The sequence below is a fragment of the Saccopteryx bilineata genome, chromosome 1 (assembly GCF_036850765.1).
Source record: "Saccopteryx bilineata isolate mSacBil1 chromosome 1, mSacBil1_pri_phased_curated, whole genome shotgun sequence".
NCBI classification, from domain to species: Eukaryota; Metazoa; Chordata; class Mammalia; order Chiroptera; family Emballonuridae; genus Saccopteryx; species Saccopteryx bilineata.
The window spans coordinates 313,989,954-314,000,998 of NC_089490.1; the positions used below are offsets into that span (position 1 = coordinate 313,989,954).

Here is an 11,045-nt window from a genome sequence, read left to right on the forward strand (position 1 = left end):
CTTCCAAGTAGAGTTCTTTTCTGCTCCCTTATCCTCATGTCACCTCTTCATCAGAGGAAGTTCTGTAGTACAATGGTTAAGAGCGTGGCCCCTTAATACACATGCCTTCAATCTAAATCCCAGCTCTCCTATTTATTAGACATGTGACCGTGGGTGTGGTACACTGTTATTGCTTAGTTTTATGAAACCATATTCCCTTTTCCCTAAAGTGCTGTATGAAATGTCTCCTTTTAGAGGTATATTCATCTTTTTGGTGGATTTCTACACACAAACAGGTGCGTTGAAGACATCTGATATCTATCTCACTGTGTTCCATCTTTCACAGGTCTCACGACTGCCAAATTGAAAATTAATTTGAAAGAGACTTTTAAATACTAAACCCAGAAGAATTTATGTATCTTAAGTAATTTTAATTATCACCTGCGGAGATAAATTCATAAGTAAATTCAGCTATTAGGAGAGATTTTACCCTGATTTTATGAATAATATATAAGAACATCAAATCAGTATACAAAATCTGAATCTTTTTATAGCCTTTGGATTAGTTGCTATAGATCAGGTGTAATGTATATCTGTTGCAATGTGGGGATTATGTAATACATATGTTTTACCAATAAATAATATCATGTAACTGTTTAATATATCAAAATAATTTATTAGAATGCTCTGAAATATATTTTACAATCAACAGTAAAGAAAATCTTCTAAAGGCAATATTGAAATTATGGAATAGAATATTTTGTTTACTTCTCCTATGTTTTTTATTTTTTGCAGGGCTATGTTTGAAGTAAACATGAAAGAAAGAGATGGTGGAAGTGTTACCATTACTAATTTGTCCGCCACGGCAGTAAAAGCATTTCTTGATTATGCCTATACTGGAAAGACAAAGATAACAGATGATAATGTGGAAATGTTTTTCCAGTTGTCATCATTTCTTCAAGTTTCCTTCCTTTCCAAAGCTTGCAGTGACTTTTTAATAAAAAGTATTAATGTTGTCAATTGTTTACAGTTGTTATCTATATCAGATAGCTATGGCTCGACCCGTTTGTTTGATCATGCATTATATTTTGTGCAACATCACTTTTCCTTACTGTATAAATCTAGTGATTTCTTAGAGATAAATTTTGGAATACTGCAGAAATGTCTGGAATCAGATGAATTAGATGTTCCTGAAGAAGAAACTGTACTGAAAGTTGTCCTTAATTGGACTAAATATGATTTAGAATCAAGGCAAAAGCATCTACCTTATTTGATTGAAAAAGTAAGATTACATCAGTTACCTGAGGAGACACTGCAAGACTGTCTTATCAATGAAGAGTGTTTACTCAAAAGCACAGACTGTTTTGACATAATCATGGATGCAGTTAAGTGTGTACAAGGTTCTTGTGGACTTTTTCCTGATGCTCGACCATCCACAACTGAAAAATACATATTTGTTCACAAAACTGAGGAAAGTGGAGAAAATCAATATACATTTTGCTATAACATTAAGACTGATTCATGGAAAATACTGCCACAATCACACCTGATTGATTTACCAGGATCTAGTCTGTCAAGTTACGGAGAAAAAATATTCTTGACGGGTGGTTGCAAAGGGCCATGTTGTAGAACGGTTCGGCTTCATATTGCAGAGCCATACCATGATGCCACTGACCAAACCTGGTGCTACTGTCCAGTCAAAAATGATTTCTTCCTGGTCTCGACCATGAAAACACCAAGAACCATGCATACATCGGTTATGGCCCTTAATAGATTATTTGTCATAGGTGGAAAGACTACAGGATCTCAGGACATTAAAAGTCTGTTAGATGTTGAATCTTACAACCCTCTTTCCAAAGAATGGAAGTCTGTTAGCCCATTACCCAGGGGCATATACTACCCTGAAGCAAGTGCATGCCAGAATGTAATTTATGTTCTTGGATCAGAGGTAGAGATTACAGATGCCTTTAACCCATCACTTGATTGCTTTTTTAAATACAATGCTACAACTGATCAGTGGTCTGAATTAGTAGCAGAATTTGGGCAGTTTTTTCATGCAACACTAATTAAAGCTGTCCCAGTAAACTGCACACTGTATATATGTGACCTTTCCACCTATAAGGTTTATAGTTTTTGTCCAGATACTTGTGTCTGGAAGGGTGAAGGATCTTTTGAATGTGCAGGCTTTAATGCAGGTGCAGTTGGAATTGAAGATAAAATTTATATATTAGGCGGTGATTATGCACCCGACGAAATCACTGACGAAGTGCAGGTCTACCACAGCAGTAGGTCTGAGTGGGAAGAAGTTTCACCAATGCCAAAAGCCTTAACTGAATTTTACTGCCAGATGATCCAGTTTAATAAATACAGGGACCCATGGATTTCTAATCATTTCTAAAAATAGTGTGTTCTTAGACATTGTGAAACTCTTCTGGTTCTAGAAACCTATAGTAACTGTTAATATTAATCATCGATAAAAAGGCATTTACATTTTATTAAATTAAAATGTACCTTCTATTAGAGAATTACTATGAATACGTACTATATAAGAATTATCAGTTCCAAAAAACTTAAAATACAAAATACATTTTACCAAAAAATATACTGAATGTAATTTAATCTTGGGGAATCCAGAATACTTAGTATTTTCATATGTAAATAAAACTCATAGGCTTCAATGTTTTAATTTTTAAAGTACATAAAAGACTAGTAAAAACAAAGTTTACAGATTTGTACTATGGAGATGGGAGAAATCCTTTTAGGTAGTAAAAATGCATTATATACACTCTTTTATATAAAGTGGAAAATAGATTGGAGGTGAGAATGCTACCTTGTTACTACAGGTATAAGAGTTGTTGAATTTCTATCCTTTCTGATCATGGTTAGCTTCTTTTAAATCCTTTCTTTCTTTCACCATTGTTTTGGTCAGGAATCTTTCTAAAATGCATTGTGTTTCCCCAGCCTTCTAAACTGTACACTAACATAGCTTAACTTTTTTTATAATTCAACTTTTAACAATTCAGCTCTTTATTAAAAGCGTGATGTACCATGTTATAATTTCATAATGCTCTCAGAAGTTACTGAAATACTTTTAATATTGCTGTTTTCATTATTTCTTGGTGTTAGTTGGTTTAAATTTCTAGCAGTATCACATCTCTCTTATTTCCTGGTTCAAGTTCAGTAAATTAACATTTTTGATTCAATTATTAGTTCCAGTTACACTGTTACACTAACCTGACTTTATCTTAACATGTAACCTGTTTGAGTGAAGTTCTTGGATTCTTGGCTGGAAATGCTAAAATAATATTTCTGTTATTGCCAGGTTCCAATGTAATTGAAGATATAGAAAATATGACCTCTAAATAAATGGATCATTATTGTGCATTTCTTAAACTATTAAATGTCCAAATTAGTGTTGCAATTAGGAATTTCAGCATTTAAATTAGTACCATATTAGTTTTCTGTGATGATATATACCATCTCTAAAGTACCATGTTGGTTTACCAGTTTAGTAAAATTTTCATGGTGAATTATTTTCTAAATTTTAAATAAATGACTGGGCTTTTGGTATTAATAGTTGTAGTCACAGCCCACATCTGTTCAGCTGTTTAATCACCTTTAACCCAAACAATGGAAGAGTATTAATCATCCTTTTTCTCAGCTAGGATGATTCTGCTCTCTGAAGGGGTATGTTTCTTTAGTCAGTTTTTAGACCCCCTATTTACAGCTCAGGGAATGTGCAGATTGGATTTCTCTGGAATCAAATGTAATTTCCCACAGTCTGTAATGTTAATCTGTTGTAAATGTACATATTCCATAGAAGTGTTTCAAAGTGAACTTAATGAAAGTTCTTTTATTTTACCGTCTAAATGTATACAATCCTAAATTGGGAATGTATTTTCAAAACAGAACAGGATATTAGACTGCATTATCATGCAATTACAAAATCAGGGACTGTCCCTAATAAGATGACAGTTGTATAAAAAGTATTCTGTAGAATTGGTGGCCTTCCTGCCTACCTTATTTAGCTCTGCCCTCCTCTCCCCCGTGTGTGTGTGTGTGTGTGTGTGTGTGCGCGCGCGCGCGTGTGTGTGTGGCTTGAAAACAAGATGATAACAGCGGTGACCTATATGGCTGAACTGTTGATTTAAGCATATATAATTAAAATGTTTTAAAGATTGTTTTAATCACTGACTGTAGAAATGTTAATCTCTTCCAAAAAGTAGAAACTAAAGCAAAATAGAATCCCTTCCTGATCTTGTTTCCTTATTGTATCATCTTGAGTTCTACCATTCTTCTCATTGCTCATTGATTTATGGTAATGTTTTTGGAAGTATTTTTGTAATCCAGGCATAGGTCGCTCCCTCTACATTTGGATTAATATATTTCCTAATGTATATGGCTTTCTGCCGAAGTTACTGCAATTGCTGCAGGTCACTTGTTAATCATTTTTCCTTACTGCTGTCCCTTTACTCTGTTCCTGAGTGCTCTTCATTAGTTGTGTTTGTAAGAAAAGGACTCTAGTCATAAATCCCCCAACTCTTTATTTACTGGTCTTTTCCCTTGGTATCATAGCAGTCTGTGCTAGGCTTGGCCCTGTCAGTAGTTGATCTTGTTCTTTCTAATTTTATATCTTCTTATAAGACAGTGTTTTAATTTGATCTGTCTGCTCTTGTTCCATGTGTTCAAAATTCTCAAGAACCAAGCCATACAGATACATGGTCAATGACCAAACTGGCAATATCTTTCTGATCTTGGCAATCACTGTGGCTTCACTGGCCAATATATACATATATATAACATAATTCTGCTCTCACCTACCCTCCTAGATATCTGACATGCTAGTATGCAAGTTTCAGTGATCTCTCAAGTGTATTCTCAGTACCCCTAGAAGCGGCTATTTCTCCTGCCAGTAAGGTTGGGGAAGCGGGAATAATATCCTTTTCTCAATGGCTTCTTCTGTAAGTTTTTTTCTTTAAAGTCTGATTCTCTTTCCTTGTCATCCTTCAGCCACTGCTGCAATGTAGAAACAAAGAGATTGTGCTCATTATCCAGATTTCATTCTTGTGGAGAAATTGTTTAACATTTCTAATCCTTTATCATTTCTCTTACTCCACTACATTTGGATTATGCAGGCAAAAAAAATTCTAATGTAATACCTTATAAAATTGAAATAGGTATATGGTATTGTTAAATATAAGAGGTTAAATTCAACATTTTTATGAAATAAATTCAAAGTTAATGGACATTCCTAGAGTGATTGTCCTTTGGATCACCTTTGGTTCATCTAGTGCCTGGGAGACTGAGTATATGAAGAATATTTGAATAATCACAATTAACTATATTCCCATACACTCAACTAGTGTGGGGATGGAAAGAGGTCTTTATCATAGATAGTTAGCACATGCTGCAGCACAATTCCATATTTCTCATATACAAGAAAAATACTGGGATATGTGTTCAGTATACCTAGCTCAAGTTATATATACAATTTGGGGATCAGAATCAAGTATAGAAGGAAGCATTTGTTTGCACTTAGAGATTTAGAAGCAATAAATAATTATTAAATATATTGTTGAATATATGTTATTTTACATCATCATTCTCAGTGTAATTGGATTAGATGTTTGGAATATCTTTTCTTATATTTAGAATTGAATTTGTAAGACTCAAAAATGTCTGCCAGTAGGGTGCCCTAAAGGGCAACCTAAAAACAAAGGCTAGAATTTGTAGGGAAGTAGTTGAGCGCAAGAAACAACTCTACTCCACTTTATAAAGCCAAGCCATATGTAGAATAAGACAAATTATCAAAGACTGGCATGTGGCAGATGATTAGTTCAATAAATTCCTACACAGGAATGCACAACCAAAGATTTCTACATTCTATTTACAAATTTTTATCTTAATTGTTTTCTGACATATTACTAATTGCTTTCACCTTCAATTCAGCATTTTTTTAAACTTGATTTTAACATTTCTGCATACTCAAGATTTCAATAGGACTTGAGTCTTTTTTTTAATGACCTACATCATTAAAAAAAAACTACATCACTTCAGGAGCATTCTTATTGAAGGATATTGTTTGTGTTTTAATTACTCAGGAAAAAAATCTGTAAATGGTGCTGACATTTATGGTAAGTTGCTAATAATGTTTTTTTTTTTCTGTGTACCATAGGTGTGCATCTGTTTTACAGTAAATAGAAAAAAGACCAGTACCTATAATTTTTGTCTGAATTATTGTTCTTATTTCGCAGCGAATGTAGCTATATAGCTAAATGTAGTGATTCTATTAGATTGTGTGATTTGAAAGTACCTTTATAACTTTAAAATCTAGATGTATTTATAAATAAATTTTATGACACTATGATGCTTAGTCAAATTTAATATCTAAGTAGGGGTTTAATCAGAGCATAATACCATTACACACATCAGAAGATAACTCTTCTAAATCATGGACTCATATTGAAACTTGAAAATAACTTTGAAATCTAATACAGCTTTCAACCTGATAGAGAAGGCCCCTCTAACTTCTAAAACATCTTTGAACAGTGACTTTTCTTTCAGTTTCTAATTCAGTGCTTCCAGGGCTAAAGAGCTCACTACCTCCATTTTGATCAGTTCTGTTAGAAAGTTCTTGCTAACATGAAACACAAGTCTGCCTCCCTGTAATAATTCCAGCTCCTGGTCCTAGGTTGCTCTCTCCACAAGTGTTTGAGACAGCAGCACAATCCCATTCCTCTAAGATCAAAGCCTCATTGTTGTCCTTGTTTAAAACCTTAGCACTTTAAAACCAGCCACGATGGCCGGGATTACATGCTTCTCTTTGTATAATTGCCTCTGTTCTAGCTCTAGCACCTTTTTTCGTGGGTGCACTTGACCAGCATTACATAACCTCTTGATAGTTCAGGCGTCTCATTCCCTTACCAGCTCTCTAGCTCCTATAAATCCAATTTGGGCTGGATCTTCGCTCTCTCTCTCTCTCTCTCTCCTATCTATTAACATAGTCACAAACGTGTTTTTAGAAGAGGTGTCTAAAGTCAAATTTTAATGTCTTTTCAGTCATTTGTCATGGGATGTGGTTTTCAGAATTTTAAAAGCACTTCTAAAAAACAACCCTAAAAACTGTACAAGACATTGGAACCGAAGCAGTCACATCCTTGGTAACTAGTGAGGACAGTGCTCACAAAGGAATAAATAACCAGCGTTATGGTAATAATATCATTTTGAAGACTCATCTGTGCTGTTAACCAGTTGGATAGAGTATGATATTTTCATAAAACAATGCCATTATTAAAGAAATTTCTGGGTCAGGTAGCTTAGTTTATTTCAATAACTTTGACCAATTCCCAAACATATCTCTATAGCTTAACAAATTATGAAATTGGTTCTGAAGGTAACAAGGTTGCTGAAATAATGAGAATAGTACAGTTCTCTGAGAATCACACTGTTGTGTATATATTACTTTACATGCCTATCTTCCTCATTTAATTGGAAGCTCTTAGGAGATGTATATTCACCATTTCTGGACCTAGCAGTTAGCATAGTGCCTGCATATAATAAGACAACCAATATACTGATATTCTATTAAGCCAATATATGAAACAAAATGTATTTATTATAGTTACATTGTTACTGAATGGGTTTTCTATACTTGTACATTTGGCAACTAACTTTCATCTACAATGGAAATTGTTTGGGTTTACGTTTTAGAATGCTATCACATTATGCTTTAGTTATGTGTATGTTAATTCTTTTTGCAGTATGTAATATCTTATTTAAAGTCTGAGAAATTGGGGTAGGTAATTTATACAACTTCATTTTTTTGTTAGTATATGAAAAAGTTTGTAATGAAGCATTTTTTATTTGAGAGTGAAATTGTATTATACAGTGCACTGCCCCGCTCTGGAGAACATGCATAGCTGATTATATAATTGTATAGTATATGTATAGTTGGGTTTTCAAAGTGAAATTATAGATTCAAAGTTATTTATCCACCTAAATTTTTAGTGCATAGGGATTATTTGTTCTCAGTGAATTTTATTTCTAATATTTTCTCTGTTTCCTTTCAAAGGCACTGATAGATAAGACGACTACAAGTTTCACTTAGACTGTTTCTCCTGTAAGAGCATAATAGTTTGGGGGGATAGTGCTGAAACCTACTTACATTTTATACACAAATAATAAATAAGTTTCATCTGTATTACTGGAATTGTGGGCTTTTGTCACATACTGTGAGAAATAAAATCAGCATTTTTGCAGGTCCATGTTAAGCAGATTAATGTGTAATAAAACATTATAATTCTATAAAATAATTATTAATTTATTAAAATGTATCTTAGAAAAGAACATATTCTTTTTGTATTTATTGTTACTAGAAATAAAAAAAGTAAAGGTGGATACTAAGGGTCTTCTTTATTTTTTTTTAAATTTTTATGAGTTTCTTTGAGCCAAACTGACAATACTTGCCAGGAAGTGAATCTCAATGGATTAAGAAAATAGCTGTTTCACCACTTACTTTATATATCAAAATCAGAGGGGAATATATAAGATGATTACATGAAATCCACTGGTGATAGATCAGGGAAGCAGGAAAATCTTGGGCCTGGATAAAAAGTAAAATGTATAGACAGCCTGGCCAGTGGTGGTGTGGAGGATAGAGTGACAGCCTGAAACGCTAAGGTCCCCAGTTTGAAACCCCAAGGTCATGGGCTTGAGCATGGGCTTGTTGGCATAAGCAGGCTTGCCAGCTTGAGCACAGAGTCACTGGCTTGAGTGCAGGATCATTTACATGATTCCAAGGTCACTGGCTTGAGCCCAAGGTTACTGGCTTAAGCAAGGCATCACTGGGCTGGCTTGAGCCCCTTGGTCAAGGTACATATAAAAAGCAATCAATGGACATCTAAAATGAGGCAATTGTGAATTGCTTCTCATCTCTCCTATCTCTTCTTTCCTATCCTTCTCTCTCTCAAAAATAATATAACAAGATGAAATGAAATGTATAGATACATACTTCTTTTACATAGGCAGGTATGTGATGATAAAGGATTTCTGGGCTCTTCAGTGTGATGACTGCATTGTAAAGGTTGAGGAATCTGGAAAAAATTTCTCTTACATTTCAAAGATATGTTATCAGCTATATTATTGATGCAAAAAAAAGACAACAGACAGGCTCAGTTAAGGGAAATATTAACTTCTGTTAAGAAAAAAATATATGACTACCCACCATGAACTGCATTTACTTAGAAAATTTTGGTTTCAGATCATCCTATATGGTTACTTTAGGTCTCTGAGTTTGTAAGGCCACCCTGCAGGCCTCCCCTGAGCTTGTCAGGTTTAGTAAGTGGCTTCTCTTTCATCCACACTTCCCACTTTTGGTCATAAATCAATCCAAAGGATACGTTGATGACCAAACTTTTGGTTGGATAATGTGGTCCTATGGTAAGGCTTATTCCTAGGAAGTCTTAGTGTCAGCATTTTTCTTGCTGAGGATGGACCATTGGGGATGGGGTAAGACCATAACCTTGGAAGGAAGTCAGGGCCAAATTTTTCTCAAAAGTGAAAGGTAAATGGGGTACACTCAGGTCCCATGGACCTTCATTAAGAAAAACACTTGGGATCATTTCTAACCTATAAGCTACCATGATCCAAGTTTTTCTGTTTGTCTCACTTATCTGTATTTTGCACATAGTTATAATATTTACTTCTTGTCTGAGGGCACATTATACACCTCTTTAGTTTTCATAATCTGATCATGAGATGAGTTCTCAATTGCTATGGCCCACCTACTTCTCATTGGAAACACTAACACTCAAGTGCTATTATTAATCTGATTCCTGCTCATTGTGCAACTGGAAGCTGTAACTTTAAGGTTTAATCAGGGTCAAAATTATAAGAGTAAGTGCTGTAAGCACAGCTCTTACCATTTAAAAATTCCAGAGGCCCAAACTGTAAGAGTTTCATAAATAAATTTCCTGGACCTCAATTGTAGTTAGCGCCATGGTTTTATAGTCACTTCAACTTCCATTTGAATTAATAAGGTTGGGTAAGCACACTTTCATAATTGGGTTCTAGTGTTTATACATAAAAAAATTCTTTCTCAATATTCCTTTTCTATTAACCTTCTACAACTTGCTTTGTTCTTCTAATTTGTCTCTTTATACATTCAGAAATAACCAACTTAATACAAATTGCTTCCTTTGAACTTCTCTTAAAAACACACATCCCTTCTTTTTGCAATAGCATTTTTTCTAAATTGCAAAAGAGAAACCATAAAGAGTATTATTGATCATACAAAAGTTATCCACCTTCAGCAATTATAATAGCAGGCTGCATATATAAGGTTTGAGAAAAGCCTAATGAACAAATGTAACTATTATTATGATTAATATTAGCAGATAAATATAGCAGGTAAAGACCTGCTATCAACCAAATCAACCCAATAAAGTTCAACATCAATTTGTAGGTATACAGGCCTTACCAATGTTTTGGGGCAGCTGTTCATCTCTGATATTGGGTGCTTCTCATCCTAGAGAAGTCCTTGATCTCTGCAGTAAGTAAAGACAGGTGTCAGAGACAGGGTAGTTGTCCATTCGTGGTTAGGCACCTGAGCAGGCCCCTTCCAACAATGTTGGACAGAGTCTTTAGTTAATGTCTTTTCTAATGAACAAAAATCTCCTGGTTATAGGTCGTGGTCTTTGCAGTCTTCGTCCCTCTGGAGTGCACTTAAAAGAAGGAGGTCCAGAGTTCCAAGCAAAACTCACCCAAGTTCACCTGATGCAAACAAGAAGCCAGTGGGACACAATGGGCCCCTGCTGGTACCAAGCAAGGGTCTGGGCCTGCAAGGTGGTCCTGGATGAGATTCTTTGGAATCCTGCTGCATGATGCCAAGTAAATGTCAACATCAGGCTCTTCTTTTCTTGGCATCCCCTTCTCAGATGCCCTGCATGGTTCTGATGAGTCTCAGAATTACTGAGTTTGCCATGGTCAAGTTGGGGGGCTTCTATAGCTGCAATGACACATCCTGTAATACAGTATAGACTTCAACGTGGACACCCTAGACGGAAAGA

At 34.8% G+C, this 11,045-nt stretch overlaps 1 protein-coding gene across 2 annotated transcripts in view; it reads left to right on the forward strand.

The window, feature by feature from the left end:
• The window catches only part of KBTBD3 (kelch repeat and BTB domain containing 3), a 29,844-nt gene extending 21,478 nt beyond the window's left edge, over positions 1 to 8,366 (forward strand). Inside the window, exons 2-3 of one of the 2 annotated variants that reach the window (XM_066247610.1) lie at positions 210 to 275; positions 775 to 8,366. In XM_066247610.1, the coding sequence (XP_066103707.1) occupies positions 779 to 2,377 (1,599 nt within the window). In that variant the 5' untranslated portion in view covers positions 210 to 275; positions 775 to 778 and the 3' untranslated portion in view covers positions 2,378 to 8,366. The remainder of the gene's footprint in view (positions 1 to 209; positions 276 to 774) is intronic. The other variant, XM_066247601.1, reaches the window with a different exon arrangement.
• The last annotated feature ends 2,679 nt before the right edge of the window (positions 8,367 to 11,045 follow it).